This window comes from Centrocercus urophasianus, unplaced genomic scaffold (assembly GCF_019232065.1).
Source record: "Centrocercus urophasianus isolate 14NV4802_14NV808 unplaced genomic scaffold, USGS_Curo_1.0 seq_33, whole genome shotgun sequence".
Taxonomy (NCBI): Eukaryota; Metazoa; Chordata; class Aves; order Galliformes; family Phasianidae; genus Centrocercus; species Centrocercus urophasianus.
The window spans coordinates 1992240-2013577 of NW_024884900.1; the positions used below are offsets into that span (position 1 = coordinate 1992240).

The following is a 21338-nucleotide window of genomic DNA, read 5'->3' on the forward strand; positions in this document are numbered from 1 at the left end:
GAAGACCAAAAAAAAAGTCCACACCTACAGATGGAGATACAGACAGATAATTGAAAAGGCAAAGCCTGAAAGAAACTGGAAGAAATTCGCTGGTCATGGTGTTGCTCTGTTTCTGTTTTTCAAGTCGGATTGGAAACATACCCTGAAATTTAGTGAAACTTTGTTACAAAGATATGTTTTCTACTCTGTTTGATTTGTGTTTCCTTATCAGTAAGATGAAGTTTCCAAAACTTTTAAAGTCCCCTTGTAAGAATAGCAGCACATTTAACAGTGACAGCTCTGGAGTCAGGGTGTAAGCGCAGCTGGGCAGCAGCTGCCCGCTTCTGGTGACAAACATGCAGGCAGAGCTGTGCCAGCTGTACCTGTGAAGCTCTGCTCCTGGGTGCCTTACGTTGGGGTGCTGTCACCAGGTTGCCTGTCCAGAAGCTGAAGTTGCTTGGTGCCATGACTGTTTTGAATTCAATCCTGTGTTGTGGGGTGTCAGCATGGCCCTGCTAGGACAGACACCAGCAGCATGCATTGTAACAGAGAAACATGAGGGTGTCTGCTCTTCCACTGCATACTTATGGTTAACTCTCCTATATTCCACTTACACCTCAGTAGAATAGACGGGAAACCAGTGTGGGAAACGCACACAGAGCTGGTGACAGTCTTCTTTCAGGCAACTTCTGTTAAACAATGAATAGCTAGCAGATGTTACTTGTCATTCTGTAGTTACAGAATTCTTTACCCCAACTGGAAAAAACAGAAAACAACTCTGAAATCCTGGCCGTGTTGTGCTGCTCATTTTGTTACTGCCTTCAAAAACAGCTCTCCCACTGTTTGTTGCTCTGCCTGTTCGTATTTCTATTAGTAATCTTGCACAGGCTGTCAAGTTTTCCATTATGTATTAAATATTCTGCAGTATATTGCCTCCCAGCCCCAGTGCACAGGTACTATGAAAGGTGGCACAAATGATGTATGGTGACTTGCTTTTTCTTGTTTGCTTTCTCTTTCACTAGATGCTCAGAAATGTGACAATTTTTCGGAGAAGCGGCCTCTCCTTGGTGTGTGCAAAAGCATTGGATCTTCAGGGTAAGAATATTTTTTTTGTGAATAAATTTGTGTGTAGATTGCAATGTCATCTGAAAATACAGAAGTAAACAATTATATCTTATAGTTCTGTACTGTTTTTGCTCACAGAATAACACTGCAAATTGCTTTCAAAGTTTTTTTCAGTGTCAGCACACATTTGTGTATTACTTTGGCTGTATAAAAAGAGTAAAAAAAAAAAAAAAATCTTGATATAAAATGGACAAAAAGCTGTTTAATTTTGTTCCAGTAGTCACAAGTTTATGATCAGCCTTTTCTGATAATAATACTGAAGAATTATTATTCCGAAGTATCTGAAGCAATCTTTGTATCTTGAAAAGCAATTGCAAGATGCTTTCAAGCAGTGATTATGTTCTGGATGAATTACATGCGCCAACCAACCTCAGTGTTACAGATGTTCACTGCTTGTGATCAAAATCTGTGTTAAATCTACTTTGAGTTAGTGAATTAACAGTCTTGTTGTGTGCACTCCGGACACTATTGTTGCATCACTCAAAAGAGCCTTACGATAGTTCATGTCCCTGTTAGTTACACTGTTCAGTGCTAAGGATTTACACCTATGCCTAGTGGAAAATATTTGCTTTTCAAGGGTAATCCTCTACACTGATGCAAAGGCTAAAGAGTTGAAGTAAATCTTCTTACAACAGTAAGACTAATTCTGTGCCACACTTTTTTTCCTTTAAGAATTTAATTACTCTGGGTGTGAAGGATGACAGTCGGGTCTCTGTACATTTCCTAAGGACACTTCTCACTCTGTTGGACTAGAATATTAATATTACCCCTCTTAAATCTTTAAAACAAAAACTGTGTGGGTTAGAGAGATAAAATCTCAACTGAAAGAAATTGTTACAGCTGCCAACACTGTTCATAGGGCGTTTTTTCCCCTGAAGTGTCTGCAATCTTGTGAACAACATTTCCTACATGAGAGTGCGTGTAACCAAGTCTTGCGATGCAAAATTTGTTATGCTGATGCTTTTAAACTATGTGGTCCTCACTGCAAGGTGAATGAGATTGGACGTGGCTGTGGCAGTGAGTCAACGTCTCTGCAAAGTGTACTGTCATTATATTGTCATTACCATCTAAATTGTCTTTTCTGTGACGTTTATACGGAATTTGTTTTCTGTAGCTCTTCTAGGAAGTGTTTTGAAATTGTTGTTTTTATGGATGAATGTTGAAGAATAAATGTATTTAACACCTGACTTACGATTTCATAAGATTTTATCATGAACTTCATTGCAGTTTAGCAATTCCTGTACATTACCACCTTAAGAAAACCTGTGTTTTGAAGAGCAATTAAATATAAGTGTATATGCAGTACTGTGTGACAGATGAGCAATCATACTTAAATAATTGACATCTTTTGTGATTTTAGGGAATCGTGCATCTATTAAAATGCATTAAATGTTTTGAGAAATTTAAACATCTGCATCTATTGAAATTGCATGGGGAAGCTTCAAGTGTTTAGGATGTTAAACCATTAAAGCAATATGAATTTAATAGGACATAGTGCAGTGGATCTAGATATAAACCATCTTTTCATAATGGCATTTAATAGTACTTTATCTTTAGGGCTATATCAATGAGATACTGACACGTGAGAGTTAGGAGCTGGGACTTCCTGGTTCTGACCACTAGTCTGCATTAGTGGTTGCTGTCAGGAAATTCTTCTCTTTTCCTTTAGCTGTAAAGTAGCTTAACTATAATGAGGAAAATAGGTTAAAAAGGTATTTTTTAATGCCGAACGTTAATCAGTCTGAAATACAAAGAATTTTCAAGTTATAATTAATTAGTAGCTTCAAAAACACCACCAGTATTAAATAACTTCACTACTTTCTCTTATGTGCTATGTACCTTATTGGAAAGAGACGTAATGAATAATGTTTGAGATGCAATGCTAGGTCTTCTTTCCTTTGTTATCAAATACAGGTGGGTACACAAGTTTTATGCAAAACAATCTTTGCCTAAAATCAGCAAACTTATTTTTCAATCTTGACTTTTTTTTACTGTCGCACAGTGGAAGATTCCTTTGGTAACTTATTTCTGGCCTGCTACATTTCAGGATCTAACAGAGCTTAGCAGACCTCTCTGCTTTTAAAGTGGTGATTTGTTAATGTCCCCTGCAGAGCCTGGTGTTATGTGGGGAAGGACTTTATTTGGAAATAAAGGAGGATGAAAAAGAGAGTAAAAACATGTATACCCTTTTGGTGATAGGGATCTTTTTTGTAATAAATGTCTTTGGACTGAAGTGGTAAAGCTGTTTTTGTGCTAAACTGAAGAAGAACTGTTACACTGAAATTAATTTCTGGCACCTGCTTTTTGTGGAAGTGCTGTAGTAGTGCCACTAATCTCAATCTTTGTATTCCTGGTGACAAGTATTTTACCAGGGAAGTAAAATTTTGTGTTTTCTATACTTTTTGCCTTATATCTAAATTTCTGACTAGCTTTCAGTACATACGTTTTTGTATTTTAGAAGTCAGATTTTCCATCGATTAGAATGACTGAAATGTCTAGCATGATTTCACTATATAATCTTTTTGAAATAAATTTTCTCAGCCCCCCCAGAAGGATGCAGCCTTGACACATAAATGGGAAACAGATTGTGTTTTTTGGCCAGTGCTGCATGCTGGTTTAGATGTTGGTTCAGTCAACTTCGGTCTTAGATTACAAGATTTGCAAATTAAAGGAAAACCAAAAAGGAAAGAACATCTGCATAGATTTTGTCTGTGTGGAATTTTGTCCAGCCATGCTTATTTTGTTCTTGCTGATAGGATCAAGGCCAGTTGAGGCCTAACCAGTAGGTCAGTAGGCTTCCTAACCTTGTGCTTATGGAGAGCGGAAGACTTCATTCACCTGACTGAAATCAGCCAGCCCGTAAAACATGTGCTAGGTTTTTAGTATATATTTTTAGAAAGGCGTATTAGTTTAATGGCTTCAAGTGAGAGAAAATTTTGAATGACATGAAGAATTGGATGGAGGTCATTTGAGGGCATGAGAAGCAAGAGATAATCTTTTTTAATCGTGGGAGGGGAAAGGAAATAAGGGTAAGTTAAAGAAGGAGGAGTAGGTCTGAGCAAACAAAGGGTATAACTTCGGGTAGCCAGCATTTTTTTGCCCTGCTGACCAGTTTACAAGGCGAATCAATTGGCAGCAGGTTTTCAGGAAGCATACTTTATTAATGTGGCTACTGTAGATTAAAACCTCCTAACCTTAACACACATTTACCTCAGGAACCTTTTTATGGGGGTGTTAAAGTTTAGGGAGAAGGCAACTTTACATAAGTAAGAACTAAAAGCAATGCAATTAAAGCATTAATGTTTTCTCAACTTCATGTTTTAAAATCAGGGCCCTGTTCCTTTTCTGGAGCACTAACTGTTAATGCTGAAATCCAGCATGCAGTTTGAAGTGTCTGTGGCTTTCAGTGTTTAAAATTAGCTAGCTGCAAAATGATTTGTCAGAGACAAAGAGTGAAGCTTTCTGGAAGGATCACCCAAGAGAAGGAAATGGGCTATGATGAATGAAGTTCTTGTTCCCAGTTCTCACATTCCTCAGAGTAGCTCTCCCTGGAATATTTTTACCAGAATGCCATTGCAAATGCAGTGGCTGTGCTGAGAGCTTGCCAGGTTATGCCATGACTGAATCATGCCACTGAATGTGTGAAGGGTGCCTTCCTCATAATAGGGCATCACAATTGGATGGGCAGCTGGTTGTGGTTTACGGTTGCATTGGACCCCATGACAAAGAATCATGAAGTTTGTGAAATATTTTTGATCTTCTGTTGAGGACTTTGCAAAATGTTTTGTTTGTGCGCCGTCAAGGATGTATGGGCTCACATTTCTAGAGAGCAACCTTTATTTTCTTTTTTTTTTTTTTTTCAGGCTTTTGAAGGATGTTTGCTTCTTTTAGTGTCTTGTAATGTACCTCCCTTCAAAATAAAGGAAACTTACTGGAAAATGTAGGTTTGTGTTCCTTTGTAACATCTCAGCTTGGCTAGAACAGTCCAAACAACAGATTTTTGTTTTGTGGTAACTTCCTAATTATTCAAATTTGTTTTCTGGTAAAAACAACAACAACAATTCCTCCTTCATCCCCTTGATTGTAGGGATTGTTTTTTCTGGAGGTTGGGATCAGTTTCTAAAGAGCACAGGAGAACCTTTTGGGCTGGCTCAAGCCCCCCGGTTTCTGTTACTTTGAGGGAGTGAGTCCCAGAGGCTCCTGTACTCGTGGAAAGCTGTAAGGCATCATTAAATGCAAAGTGTGCTATCCTAACACTGCCTTGCAAAGATTTCCTTCCGTTCTGGGGATGAAGGCCATTATCTCTGGTTAGGAGAGTAGGTTAGTGGGACAAATCAGTTTAGTTTTAACAGTTTGTGTGGTAGCTTTCAGTATCCTGAGAGACACAAGCTCTGCGTAAAGCAGTTTAAATTCCTTCTGCTGATGCTGGATTTGATCGTTATGTTATGTGGTAAAGATAGCAGTGTTCTTTACTTTAGAAAGAGCTCTTCGTGTCCCAGAGATTTTTCTTGTAGCTTGTTTCTATAATTATATGAAAGTGCTTCAAGTATTTCTGTAATGTTTAACTAGCGGTTACTGGGATTTCTGCAGATTTTCTCACCAACTGAAATGCTTTAATGGTACGAGGTAATGCTTCTGTCTGTAAGCGCTAGGGCCAGCAAGATCTGGTATTCTTCTGATATACCAAGAGTTTGTCTGAACTATAGAAAGAAATAACCTTTGAACTACAATAAACTGCTAATCTTGGATCAAAACTGGAAGGAAGAAAATGAGTATTTGGGGTCAAGCTTTGACCAGTTGGTGAGAACTGGGGGTAGCGGTGACCTTTTAAAGCCTTGATTTATTAAGCTGTAAAAAGATAAACCTTTCCTAAGTGATCTCTGGGATTGTGCGGAGGTTCGGGAGAGCAGATTTCCGAGCTGAGGCACAGTTTCATTTTACGGCTGCTCCAACCCCCCGTGCGTGTAATGATACGGGGAGGAGATGGAGGGAAGGAAGTAGCCTTCTGCTAAATGCACGGCCAGATAAAACCAGCTGGAGCACATACCTTCCTCGAGTAACTTGTCAAAAGAAGCACTACGGGGAGAAGATAATGCACAGCGCCATTACAGGAGAGCTGCTGCTTCCAGGGCCACTTTAAATTCCACTTTAAATTATTAAATACTGTAAACGCTATAAAGTTAATTAGAAGAGGAACAAACTCTACAAAGATAAATGTGTTTTCAATATGTTTCTCAGGGAGGGTACAGTAGAAACCAGTGAATGAGAGGAAATTTATTTCTGGCAGCACTCTAGACATGGAACTGTGGTTGAACTTTTTACCCTAATTACGTCCCCGCTAATGCCTGCAGCGGTCTGGAATCAAAGCGGCCCTTCAGGCCCTGGAAAGTCTCTGATGTGGCGAGCGTTTGTTGTGTGATGAGGGTTACTTAAGAAAAAATGGAATATTGTGACAGGATTTTTCAAAATTTCTCAGTTACCACCCACCTCACTTGTTGCCTACAAAAATAGAGTAATTGTTTGCATCTGTGTGTTTTTGTCTGTCTTAGAAATAACTGTTGTAAATCAAAGTGACGCAGGCCCAGAGAACAGTTCAGGATTGTATTTTCTTGTATGTTTTACAGTTATTTCTGTTATATACTGTAAGAAGGATTTAAAGTGCATTGCAAAGGTGTTAGAAATTTTGGGATGATTTGTTTTCATTTTTCTGGGCATACCAACAAGATAGTGGAGATCTGAAGTCAATTCAGAGATGCTGCTTAATATGTTTTTTCCTATATAATTGCTCACTTCACACTCATAGTGTGAGCAGCTAATTACAAACTGCGTTGCAGCCCGATATTTGCACTGATACACAACTGCTGCCTCCTGACTAATTCGCTACAACTTGGCAGTAGTTGAACTTTGTATCCCCTAATAAATGCCATTCACTCTCTTCCAGCAGCTGCTCTCTGCAGTCCTTCTTGATTTCTTTCTTTTATCTTTTTTTCTTCAATAATACTTAATATACAGAGGAAAAGTCAAATGAGTTTGAGCTCTAACATTCATGTGCAGGTTAGATTCTTTTATATCTCTGAAGTGAGAAAAAAGACCATTAAGACACAGTTGTTGATAGCAGTTAAAGAAAAGCTGATCTAATTATGTTTTTTTATTAGTTTTGATCTGGTCTATGAAATGCAACAACAGGCATTTATTCAGCAGAGCATGGTAGCTTTAAAATTGTTACCCTTACAAACAATTTATAAAGCAAAAGACAGCATTTTTTTCCTTAAATAATTTAGTATGCGTATTTAAAAGATTTCTTCCTTGTGAAGAAGCAATAGGGCTTGTTCTCAGAGCAAGGTCCTGCTTAATCCTCTCTTTCTTTCGGTTCTGACTAGGTAATATATTCACAGTATCACTCAGAGGAGGGGCTGTATTGCACTTTTTGGATGGTTGCTCACAAGCTTAAAAATTATTTGTAATTTAGATTAATAAAATACTTATACAGTATAGCTAATCCTACGTTATGTTTCAAGCCTTAAGAAAGTAACGCTAGAAGTTGTAATCAGTGTCGTCAATGCAATTTGAAGGGCTTTATCTCCCAGAGATCAGGTTGCCCAGAGCCCAGTCTGGCCCTGGCCACCTCCAGTTATGGGACACCCACAGCTGCTCTGGGCACTGCCAAGGCCTCACTGCCCTCAAAATGAGGAATTTTTTCACAGTATCTGATCTAAATCTCCTCTCTTTTAATTTAAAGCCGTTATCCCTTGTTCTATCCCTATGCTCCCCCATAAAGAGTTCTTCCACAGCTTTCCCATGGTCATTGATCAGAAGGTGCTGCCAATAAAATAATGCAGTAAACAATCAGACCAAGGAATAGAAAAACCTTGGGTGCAGATTTGGAATTTTACGCACTTTCTCAATCTATAAAATCTAGAGCTGGCTGGGGCTGTGAGTGGCTCCACTTACAAAGTGCTCTGTTTGGCATCTGCACTTGCTTGGTGAAAGCTGGCTGTAGCTGAGATATTTCAGCATCAGCTCAGAAATCTGATATTTTTCTATTAAGCTGTGGCATGTGGCTGTCTCTTGATACACAAGATGTTTGTATGTTTTTGGTTTTAGTCCATCTTGTCCAAACTTGAAAATCAGTGTGGCATTTATTGCAACACAGATTGCATACCTTTGTGTCAGTGATGAGTTTTGCTTCATTTGACAGTGAGGAAAGGGAGGGCAAGACAACTCTTACATGTATTTTGTTCTGTATTTTTGGAGGAAACACATCTGGAATTTGAGCTTGATCAGCTGTTCGTAGAGATGTTAATCTTTGATAGAGGTATGACAGAAATGCAGTTGTATTCTGCACAGAAGTTAATCTTTGCTCATGCTCTCCAAGATCCACAGACATTTTTTGAGTTAAGCATATGCTCACAAAATGACCAAAGATAGCCAGGGCAAGTTCATCACTTTGGTGTAAAAGGACTGTCTGGTTGCACAGCAGAACAAAATCTGGTTCAGAATATACCAGAAAAACTGATCCTGCTCTGGAAAGCAGAGCTCCAGATGCACGTTTCCTCAGTGATAGCTATGGTCAAATAAGCCTTTTGATAAACAAATCTCTTGAGATGCTGCTTATCTCCCTGCATTAACGAACTCAAAATGCGATGGGACAGCTATATTTTGTAACATGTGGTATGTCTCAGTGAAGTGGAAAGTGTGTCACACTCCAGTCTCTCTGTTAAAGCGTGCCACAGCTGAGAAGCCAGCTTGTGCTATATTTTACACTTCAGTGACAGGCATGCCACATGCCATGGAATGGAGCAATGTAACACAACATGCTGCACTACATGAAGGTAGGTTGTAGGCTGTTGTTTGGCTTTGTGCAGCTTCATGCATTTTGAAATTGAAAAAAACATACATCTAGAAAGTCTCTTCCAGTGGTGAGAATGAGTAATATTATGGGCAGGCAGTGTGAGGGAGGAGGAGCACGCTGTGTGCTGTTGGTAAAGCACAATGTGGAAAGAGCATCTGCTGCTGAAACTGAAGGGTGAGGAGGTGGAGGTTGCAAGGCTTGTTGGTATTTTGCAGGGTTCACTTCCATTTTGCTTTTCTCCCTGAACAAAGGGTGCTGTTCTCATAATATCTGTTGTGATAATACCAATGTGCTGATAAAACCAGACATTAAATTTTCCTCTTTTTGTCACTGTACATTTAGACTGACGCCTAGGCTACAAAGAGAAGCAAAGGCTGAGCTATTGGTTTGGTTGAACAAAAATGAGCATCACAATTACTGAACAGAACTGAAACGATCCATGACCTGAATAGTTCAATCTGTTCTGTGACTGTCAAGGAAATCTGTCTTTGCAGGTTCTTCCCCCACACCACCCCGCAAGTGGAAACAAGTTGTCATTCTGTATTTGGTCATGGGTTTTGCCTGTCTTATGAACCAGGGTGCATGATTATATGGTATCAGTAACCTCCTCGTGTCAGCAGTGTGCACAGCTAGTTGGGAAGTGCCTACCTGCACTGCCCTTTGGTAGATTTGCTTTTTAATGTGTTGAAATGAACATTTTGATCTTATCTAATGCAGAGTTGTCAGTTCTCTCAGGAATTGAATCTGTTTTGCTGTCCTGCATGGCAAGCATTTAGAGCATCTTTTCTTCTGACAGAGCTGTGTTAAGTGCTAGGAACCAGGAGAATGTTGCTGCAGAGGCTGACTCCTGTCAGTATCCTGCTCCAGACCAGTTTAGAACTCCCTGCTGCTCAAACCATGTATTGAGATAGCTTCCTTCACCCACGCCTCAGAATGAGTCCTTGTAGGACAAGGGTGGTAGTTGTGTCCTGGTATCTCCGTTTTCAATTGTTGTGTAAGCAAACGTCATGAATGAATATCTCTTAAATGCTTGCACATGAAGTTCAGAGTGATAGCTATTCAGTTAACATTACTGTATTGTATGATGTATAAATGCTTGACTTCTATATTTTCTGTGGAGGTGAATACTGCTCTTTGTCCCCGGAAACAAATCCTGGACATAATTATACTTGTTTTGATCTTTCAACATTACGTAAAGTGTTAATTAATCTTCGTATTGGTTTATTTTTTGTAAATGTCTGTATGAAGCCTATTTATAGAGTGGCAGATCTGCCTACAGCCATCAGTCTGCTTTTAGCTTAATTTTCTTCATTTCTTTGAAAAAAAAACAAAACAAAAACTTAAGCAGCTTCCATACTATGGAATACATGTGGACACATGGAAGCTTTGGTCTGGATAGGAAGAGCTGGGTGCTGCGTGTCTGTGTAAAGTGTTTTGTATGTTCATGCCGCTGTGATGAATGCTGTCTGTGGCACACGTGTGCAGTATGTGCACTGTGCTCTGTTGCTGTGGTAAGTGGATGCACTTGATCTCCTGGAGGGGAGCACTGGCCTGGCCACTTAGGAGCAGCACTTGACAGCTGATTCTGGGGTAGTAATTAGAGCAGCTTCACAGGGGCTGGGTGTCCACAGCAAACAGCAGCTTCTAGAGAACTGATGGATGCTGATAAAACAGTGGGAAAGAAGCCAGCTCAGAATCTAACAGAAAATAGGGTTATTATTATTATTTTTAAAGAAAGGGATTTGATGGAAGAAACTGATGCTTTTAACCTTCTGGAAAAGAACAGACTGAAATATGTGTAGATAAAAAAAACTTTCCTCCCCAACCCTTTCAAAATAATGAATTTCAAATATTAAGCCGGTTCATTACTTTTATTAGCCATATAAAGAGCATAGATAGAATCAATGTAGCAATTCTCTGGCATGGTTTTTTTTTTTTAATAGTCCTTAAATCTCTTCCAAAAGTGCATGCTTTTGCTAAGGCAAGGTATCTTTTGCCATAGCTTCTTAATTAAATTGATAAAAACTTAACAGATTGTGTGAGTGCCCTTGAAAAGAATGATGTGTACAGTCCAGTGTAGAACATCTTAGCATCAGTTGCCAGTGGGAATGTATTCATGAGGGTGGACATGAAAAATAAGGCAAAGAATTTAGTTGCTTTACAATAAGCTTGTTTTGATGCACCATTGCCATTAAATCTTTGAATGATGTTGATTACGTCAGAGACTTTTGATTAAAAGTTCTGTCTTTTAATGCAGTTCAACTTCGTTAAGAATTGTATTGGTGAAAGAGTGGACCTAGCTTTGTCCTAATGCAGCGCTGCATGTGATCTGAAGCACACTGGTTTCCCTTTTAGCTATTTCCTTTGTCCAAAAAAGGAGTAGTTTACTCGTATGTTGTATGGGCAGATGGCTGTACTAAATCTTGCCTAGTGGTCATTTTGGCCCAGCCACATAAGCCACATTTTCTTTATTTTCACACACAGGTAACCAATAAGGTTTTCTTTTGGTGTCTTATTTTCTTGCTCCTTGAGGTGGGACTTGTAATGTACCTCAAACAAAACATTTTCTTCGCAATTGATGACTTTCTGAAAATATTTTTCTTGTATTCTGGTGAGACCACAATGATGGTGAGGTGAGAGGAGGATGGAAATTTTATTGTAGACTGATGGATTTGGTCAAAATATTTGAGGAAGATGTAAGAGAGAAGTTTGTATCTTTCGGTATTTAACACAAATATTTTAGTGCCATATCAAATAATTTCCTCATTTGTATTTAAAGGATTGGATTTAGTAACATGTGTCTAGGACTGGTACAGGTTTTTCTTATTTAAAAATAAGTGCTTCCATGCTTTTTGCAATTTGTGGTACACTTAAAATGTCTGTGCTGCTTTGTGTTTCACTGCTGCACACTCATTTTTGGGAAGTGTCACTTTCTCAGAAATTCTACTCTGCTTTTCCTGATTTTGAATGAATTTCAAGTGCTGTGAATGCAAGTAAGAAAATTACTTACAGAGTTGAGTTCTCAAGTTTTCATTGTAGAAAGTTGTGATGCAGAAAGCCAAGGAATTTTAGAGGTCTACATAGCGAAAGTCTCAGCAAGACCTTTTCTTCTGCAGTGAAGTTGTGAGGAATAAATGATACCTCCTTGGATTTATTGAAAACAAAGCAAACAAAGAGAAAAAAAAGCATTAACAAGGAACAGAAAAATGAATTTACTCTCCAGGGGGAGTCAATAAACTTGCAAGTAGAGTTCCATCCTGTTGTACATCCTTGAGAAAGAAGATGACAATGCTGCAGTACCAGAGAGCTCAGAGAAGCATTGCAAATATGTGCCAGGGCTGGTAAACAAACTTGCAACGTAAGGCTTAAAATCTTTTCCATTTTATTGCAGATTAGCCAGTGACTGGGCTGCCTTGAATACTTACTGATTTATGGAAAAGATATATGGGTACAAGTAGCTTTATTTATGTTGTTGACAGAGATATAAAGGCTGTTTCTTAAAAGCAGAATGTGTACAAGTTTTGTCTTGAAGGAGTAATTTCATAAAAAAATATTTTTTTCTAAATGTTGGAACAACTTATTTAGTGATAGAGCACTGATTGTTGCTCCTAGTCTTTTAAGACAAGGTTAGATTACTTGGTAAAAAATAAAAAATACTTTGAGCTTCTGAGACATTGTGTACTTGGCCCAGAAAGAAAAGATGATCCTTCTAGGTTTGGAAATCTGTTAATCTGAGCAAACCTTCATCGGGGTGCTCAGGAGAACAGAGTTGCCTTTGTGGTGCCAACGTGCCAAGAATTTTAGTAAAAGATCATAACCTAATCTTGTGCTTTAACTTCCCGGTGTAAAGATTCAGGAACGACTTCTTCCAGTATCCAGTTAAGTAACAATACTGCACGCTCCGTTTCTGTTCTGCTTTCCTTCCCCCTCTCTGAGGTGCCAGTGCCTGACCACAGCTTGCAGAGGTTATGGGAGATCTCAGCCACTGCTGTGTCAGAGCGTGGAGCTGTCTCACTGCTGGGCTCTTCCACTGCTTTGAGGAAATGGAAACAAATAAACCATCGCAAGAAAAATGTGCCAGAATAAGGAGGACAGTCTGACTAATTGGGCATCCACATTAGTGTGGAAAGTGTGTCTGGGAACACAGTGTGGCAGCTGATGTACACCTGAGGTTGTATTTTTAGAAGCAGTGAAAAGTCATGTTGTTGGAAATTAAATGGCACTTCAGAATAGAATAATAACGCCGTTCACCTGACCTCATTTTGAAACACTGTGATGAGAAAGGAGCTTTTCTACTGTGAAACAAAACTTCAAAGATGACAGATCTCGACAGAATAATTGCCATGTGTTTGAATTAATAATTTTATGTAAACCAGCAGTAACCGTGGAATGACTGCGTGGCAAAAGTCAAATTGCTTTTGACTGGAAGCCTGTGACCTGCTGTCTGAGGGTGGCTTAGCAAGTGCTGTTAAATTTACTGATCTGAATAGCTTGCTAAATATACTGTACTTAGAACAATAAATAATTTGTGCTAACTATATAATATAACTTGTAACTGGTACGGTTGCGCGGCTCAACCCCATCAAATTCAAGTAGGAATTTGTTGAATGTTGTTATATAACTTGCCAGATAATACCTGAAAGTATCAAAACTGGAATAGTGATTAAATCAAAGACTTTTTTTTTATGGCTATATGTTAGATTATAATTATGTTGATGTGTTTTTTTACATCTCCACCCCCTCTGAAAACCTTAAATATTGTCCTGTGCATTAGGAGCATGAATACATGACAGAGCAAGAAGGAATTTTCATTTTATTATGGAAACTATAAAAGAGAAATGACGATCATTACTCTAGGAAACCTAGTACATGTAATATTTGCTGCTAGTACGTGTAATATTTGTCCTGTGTAAATAAAGTAAGGAACTGCCTTGTGAGATTGCAGAACAAGGCAGACATAATGTAATTCTTTGTGTAATTTAGAAGATGGGCTGAACGTGGTGCAATTCCGGCAGGCAGAAAGAACACACAGCGCTCTGCAGAATGGTACCTTAGGCAAAGATCAGTTCGTGCACTGCGTCTGGGAAGAAGCTCTTTCCCCTTGTTCCATCCTGCATTTTAAATTCACTTGAATTCGTTTTGTTACCACATTTGCTATCAATAATAACTGAACTGTTCTTCAGAAGAAATTTGCAGAGTCTCTATAAAGGACTACAGGTGATAGGAAATGGCTGCAATGTGCTGTACAACTGTATACTTCTCCTAATGAAGGCTGTTTCTATTATTTTAGTGATTTTGTTGCTATATAAAATTTGTTGAGATCTCCTAACTTGTCATTGTTCCAAAGGGGCCTCCCTGCACATCTCACTTATATTGCATATAAGTAGAGCAAAGGAGGTGGAGGGAGATGCTTTCCTTGATCTCATTTTCTAGAAATTCTGGCCTTGTTGTCTGTGAAGAGAGAATAAAAGCTGTAGGATGATACCTATGCCAGTCAAACACTGTTTGTCCTGAGATGTTTTTTAAAATTCTACAGTGAGATTTACATAGGAATTTGCCATTTGTAGGAAAGTACTGCAAAGGCTTTTTAGGAGCAGAAAATGACAGCCTCGCTTTGGATCCACCAATCTTGTCCATTCTTCGTGGAAAAATTGTGTGTTTTGTACATTGTCTCCGTATGCAAACACTTTACATAGCTTTTATAAATTGTGAGTCATTGCTAACAAATCTGTGAAGAGGTGATACTTATGTTGTGATGCATAAGCACAGATGTAGTCAAGTGCCAGCTGTACAAGGCATCTGTTATTTTTCTTCTGTCCTTGCACTGCAACAATCTAATACAAGATATAAGAGCTGTGCATTATTGTGCATTTATTAATGCTAATGTTTTGAAGTTGTTAATTTTTTTGCCCGTTATCTTTAAAGCAGTTGTTGTTATCTTTTCCTGAAGCAGCTATTCAACAAACAGGATACACAGCAAAAATTTGTTCATAATCTGTGGGAGTAATTTGCAAGAATTTTATTTGTGACAGACTTAATGTAATTACCAGACCGCAAAAACCAGCGCTGTCACATTCCTGTCTTAATCTTTCCTCTTCACATAACCATCACGGTACACAGAAATACGACCAGACCCTTCTCACCAATGAGATAAGCACGAACCATTGGCGCTGCAGATTATCAGAAGGAAAGCTCTTTGGCCAGAGGTCCCTCTGCTTTGTTTCCTGTTTGATAGCGGTAGTTTGTTGTCATAGGCCATCAGCTGGCTTATTTCAGGCACATTTACACTGTGGCTGTGTGAACCTTTGATGAAATGAGTGTTCATTTTGTATTCCTGAAATAGAGCAAGATGCAATATTTCTGGTTTCATACAATTCTGAGATGATTTGCAGATTTTTTAGGCTCTGTCTGGCAATCCGTAGTGGTTTTGGTGCTTTTCTTTGGCAACTTGGATGCATCTGGTTTTGCAGCTGAAATTCATAACAGAATAATCAAACAAAATAGATGGCAGAAGTGATATCAAAGAAGACAAAATGCACTCATTCTCTACGTTTTGAGTTTGGAAGATTTGATTTAATGTGCACCTTAAATAATGAGTTAAAAGGAGTTCAGATTTCAAGCTTTTAGAAACGGTGCCCGGATTATTCTAGATCTTCCACTGTAAGAACATAGAGAACATCATAGAGTCTACCTTCTTCTGCTATGTTGTCGATGGAAGTCCCTGCATTCTCTGTTTCAAGAAGGTTGGGAATTACCAAGATGTCGGAGGAGCATCAGAAAAATGTGTTATGTGGCAGCTCTGTGATGGCAAGCCAGCTTGCAGCTTTTGCAGCCCTGTTGCCCATCCTTTATTGCTCAGTTCCTGTGCTCTTACTTCCTATCTTCCTTCCATGCTTGTTAGACATTTCAGTAAGCCCTTTTGGTGCACCAACCTGTCAGAGAATTTCCTGTAGAGGGGAAAAGAAAGGACGAAGTGCTATTTATCTGCTAATTTAACAAGCTAAAATGGGCCACTATAGAATCCATTGCATATTGGAGTCTGGGAAGGGAAAGGACAGAATCCACCACGCTGACATCATTGAAATGGGGGAGGGTGAGCTCTTATTACTGACTGTGAGCAGTGTAGCCTAATCATGATGCTCTTATTATTCTCTAAGTGCTATGATGCATAAATGAATGCTTAGATCAGTGTCTGTAATCCTCATTTTCCTCTTTAGGAAGAACTGATTTTGCTGCAAGATGAAAGATATGAAGGAGGGTAAAGGAAGATCATTCAGAAGGCTCACATTTTTGGAGTAGTCAAAAAATAGTTTATTTGGGGAAGGAATTAAATTTTGAAGTGTTGGAGAATCCTTTCTATTTGGGTTTGTTGAACAATGAAATTAAAATCTTGAAACTATTGATATTCAGTCCCACGAGCTTTCTGAAATCTATCTGACCTTGACTTCATACGTACTTCAGAAAATAATAAAAAAAAACCAACACCAACAACCTGGCACATATTTTCTGGTCACAGATTGCAGTGTACCAGGGAATGAAAAGACTGTTGGAAGGAGGAGTTGAGTTGGAGCTGAGTAGAATTTTAGAGTACTTTTGCCCAGTCCACTCGACCTACTTCATCATTAGCACCGAATTCAAAGGTTGCTGGTTTTTAGCCAGGGCAGCTCACAAAAACCATTGATAGAATGTTCTCACAAGCAGCCAGAAGAGAGGTATGATGTAATAAAAATTAGTCATTTGAGCGCAAGATTGATTGTTTCCAATAATTTTGAGGGTGCTGTGTGTATTAGATGTGTGCTTTTGAATTATAGTCATGCAATTATGTGCATGTCCAGTGGAACAGTTAGTATAGTTATGTTCCACATGAGCTTTAATGGAAATAATAATGGATTTCACTTATGCAAATATAATTTTAGCTATATGAGGTTGTGTAATTCCTGTTTTTGAAATAACAATTGTTGTACCCTTCTTCAAAATAATAATTTTCTTTCAGTAGTCGATGTGCTTGTATGAGGAAAAGCTTGTACACAGACTCTGTCTGTGATTTTCTGTATTTTGTAGCAGCAATGAGCTTCCAACACAACGAAACTAAACCTGAGTCTTATTGTTTTAAACGTGTTTTTGAAGGGCCTTTGAAGTGCTTAAAAGTAAGAAATAGCACCCCTCTACTTATTAGCCTGAGTGTGTGCCTAGAAAAATGTATATTTTGGGAAGAATTTTCGTAGGCAAAATGTCAAACTTATTTTTTCTATTATTTCTTTGGCTGTTGTCTTTTTTTGCTTTTCTGGTATATTGGCTCTCTGTTGTGTACGTATTGTGTGCAGCATTTTGTTGTCTCACAACAGTTAAGGTAGATAGTTGGGGATTGTATTCTTCCTCTCCAGAATATTCTTGAACGACTTGAGTAGATCCAAAGGACAAGTGAGCGTTGTGTCAGGAATTGTGTTAAACTCCATAAAATAAAACAGATAGGGGTAAGGGGAAACACCCTCCTTTACCAATACTTAGCGTATGTTTGTACAGCTGGCAATTTGTGCTGCTTCATATTCGTTGACCCAGAAGAAGCCAACATTTTAATGTGTTCTTGGAGTGGAAAAAAGGTGTTATGGAAAAGAACTGCCACATCAAAGCCTCTCCTCAGCTTGTAAAATGGTTTCCACCACTACCTTCCTCAGCCCTATCGGTACACTCAGCACTTTCCCCTCTCAAAAGAAAGCAAGCCTTTTTATTAAGAAATGGCCCTATGAGTTTTATTTATATTTAAATGATAAAAGTGACATGAAGCAGTTGAAGAGATCTGTATAACTCAAACAAAAGTTCATTAGAGATGTAATGTAAGTTCTGTGTAATGCGTCTCTATCAAATGAATAGTCATGTGGCTCAGCTGTTGCACAGAATGAAGTATTCCCTTAAGGGAAGTGTTACTCAGTAAGATGTTTTTAAAATGACTTAAATGTAGCCTAAAAACTTCATGTCTGTTAAACGAATAGTATTTGGTGTCGGATCTGATGTTCCAAAGTCATAGTTTGGGACAAAGGAAGCTAAGTGCTTGCTAATTGGTTGCACAGTAAGGTTTTTGACTACTGTGGCTATCGTAACCCAGTTGGTAATCATGCCTTCCCTAGATGTAGGAAGCTTATAGTGGTCCCATGTTCAGCAGCATTGTGCTTTTATTGCTAAGTGTATGAAGGCTTGTCTTGAAGTAATACGAAAATCACTTTACAAAAATTCCTTCTTTCTGTTAAAATCCCACGTTTCTTTATTCATTTTAGCACGAGCCCACCTTACTGCTGTGTGGACCTTTATTCTTTACGAACAGGAGAGATGGTCAAGTCTATACAGTTCAAAACTCCTATTTATGATCTGCATTGCAATAAAAGGTAAGGATGTTTACTATATTTCTTTCTATGTTAAAGCCTGCAGGATTTCAGTAATGGGTGCAGTAAGCTCCTTGGTCTTACTATTTTGACTTTGCTGCAAGCTTATCTTCTGTTTGCTGTTTCTCAAGTAATATTTTGAGTACAACAGTATGCTTCTCCAGTGCCTTTCCCTGAAGCGCAAAACATTTTGCATATTAAATCATTTAAGCTTCCCTAAATTGTGATGAGAGTGAACAGGAATCATTGGAATCCTTTGTCTTCTGCCTATAGATGGAGAAATGAGATCACAGTTTAAATGATGTCTAACTTGGCAGTGTAGGGCTTGTCTCTTTTGTTTGTGTTTCATGGTTCTGCAAGATGTGTTACCTTCCTGCACATCCAGAAAAAATCCTAGCATACACTGTGCCCTATGGAGAACAATTCCTGAGTAAAGTAACAAAGCATCTCTTAGTTGGACTTGTCAGCTGACTTCTGACTTGGAAGATTGAATGTCAGGTTGTAAATACCTCGATTCTGTGCAGTCATGGGTTCAGATTTTTCTGAACTTTGGACACAGAAAACTGAACATTGTTGTAGTTTACTGTATATTTTTAAAGGAGACCAGAAAACCCAGGATCCATCTTCTGCATGATGATATTGGTGATAATCCTTTGGTACTCCTGGTAGAACTTCTTGACCCAAGTCCGTGATATGTGCTGCTTTGATGCTTCTTCCTGCCCAGTTTAAACACTAATGTTTTAAATTAGGTCAAGTGAAAGCAAACAGAAGAAGAATAGTACTGCTGAGCAAACACCTTTAATACCACAACCAATTATATAATGAGATTTTGGTGGTGTAAACTTCTTTGAAGAAGTAAAGGATTGTAGTGCTCGTTATCCTCATTCAACGTACATACCATGGGTGTGGGTAGGGTCACTGTATCAAGAAATAGATCAACTGCAGTGATTGAGTTGCTGAGTTACATGCCAGGATTTGGTCCCTGCTCCTTTAAAGGCCTGTCAGAAGGAGTTCAGTACTTATCTGTGCAACTATCCCTTGAAAAATTTAAAGTTCCCTTGTGTACAGTGTGATGATAGTAAATCTTTCCAGCCTGGACTCCTAGCAGAAGAAAAATCCAATTGTAAAAACAGTCAAAAGGCAAATCATCATTCAAAGTCTCTCCTAACTAAAAGGTCTAATGTTTCTTTTCCTAAGTGGTAAAAATGGAAAAGTTACTTCAAAGCTGTGTGGCTGTATTCAGGGTAGCTGCTTTTCTGGAACGTATCAGATTCTGTTATTATCCACAGAAAGCTCACAATTTCAGATTGAAAATGCATTAAATGTGGCCAAGTGCAGTGCTAATGGTGCGTTAACCATACAATAGACTAATGGAGTCCAAAGTTCTGAGTTTAAAATAAAACTTGAGTTACAGAAGAAGGGAGAACTGTTTATTATTTATGTATTTGTACTCTAGAACCATCCATCAGGTAGGTTTCATTTATAAGGAATGACAGTACCTCCTTCAAAGAGCAGAAAACAAAAATCTAACAAGATTGGGAAATATTACAATCAAATATACATAGTTTTTTATATATACATTACAGTTGCACATGCGTTGAAGGTCCTTCTATTATTCATTGAGTAACTTTTTTCTCAGCCTCTTGGAAGGAGTGAGAGTTGATAGGTTTCTGTTCTTTTCCTCTCCTTTGTTCTAGGAGATGGAAAATGCTTCCTTTATTGAAAAAACTTTGTTTTATTTGAAGCAAATATTAAGTCATACGTGCAGAGATTATAGCATAAAATTTGAGTTTTGTAACTCGGAAAGGGATGGAGAGGCATCCTTTTGATAATAGAAGAGAGAAGCAAATGAAAAATCTGAAGTCAATTACATTTAGGATATGTCAGTTTCTCTCATTGAGTTGTTATTTACCAAAGGAAATGTACTGAGAAGTTTCCACACTTTGAAGATGTTGCACTTTCCAAATCTACATCCTTGGCCCTTGTTCATTTGGGCAGTATGGTGTTTCATACATAGCTGTCATGGTTTTTCTCCAGGTGGTGAACAGATATTTTACATTATAAAGGTGCACATGTACAACTCATAAACATGCACTTGTAATTTTTCTAATTGGCACAAATTTCTCACAGGTTTGTGCAATGATGGCCTCGGCATGAAAAGAAATCCTGCTTTTAATAAAGAACAACACGGTGGTTTAATAAAATTGCAATGAGATGGGCAATGGGATTATTTCAAATTTAGCTTGTGTTCTACCAATTGTTGATTTGTTATTTGAGTCATTGAAAGTAATTCAGGATCCTTGCAATTCCATTCTTTCTTTCTAATGGAGCTTTTACTGCAGAAGGTAATCATAAATACGCTGTGTTGTTCTGTATCAGATCTGTGTACTTCCTGAAATGAAGGTTATGTGGTTGGGATGAGAGAGAATCCTCAATAACTGCCATGTATTGGTAACCTGGCACTTTATCACAGTAAAATTTATATTGATGCTTTTGAAATAATTACATTTAGATATTGAATCTTTAAACCAATGCATTTAATGTTTAAAGTACACGTTCCATTTCTTTGTTTTCAGGATACTCGTCGTAGTCCTGCAAGAGAAAATCGCTGCCTTTGACAGTTGCACTTTCACTAAAAAATTCTTTGTGACAAGTAGGTATCGTGGGTTCAGTCATTTTGCTCGAGAGGTGGCACAAGATAAATCAGATTTTTAAAAATTTCTGCTTCTAAAACCTGAAAGCATCTGCAGGTCTCCATGGCTACAGCCAAGGTTTCAGGAAATGTGCTGCTTCAAAAAACCTGCAGGTGTTACTCTGTGAATCTGTGGCTCTTTTGCATGTTGTTTTGCGTTTATTGTTGCCATAATTAATTTCTCACTGTTCTGGCAAGCACCTGCATTGATGTCTCTGGGTGGCTGAAGTATTCTTTTGCACAAATATGTGCAAAGAGTTCAGGTTTTGAATTTAGGATTGTGTGTGAAAGCAACCTTTTGGAAACAAATTGG

At 38.3% G+C, this 21338-nt stretch overlaps 1 protein-coding gene across 7 annotated transcripts in view; it reads left to right on the plus strand.

The window, feature by feature from the left end:
* The window catches only part of BCAS3 (BCAS3 microtubule associated cell migration factor), a 301210-nt gene that overhangs the window by 22088 nt on the left and 257784 nt on the right, over positions 1-21338 (plus strand). For all 7 annotated transcript variants that reach the window (XM_042830111.1, XM_042830112.1, XM_042830110.1 and 4 more), the window contains exons 7-9: positions 1002-1074; positions 18229-18336; positions 20910-20986. In XM_042830111.1, the coding sequence (XP_042686045.1) occupies positions 1002-1074; positions 18229-18336; positions 20910-20986 (258 nt within the window). The remainder of the gene's footprint in view (positions 1-1001; positions 1075-18228; positions 18337-20909; positions 20987-21338) is intronic.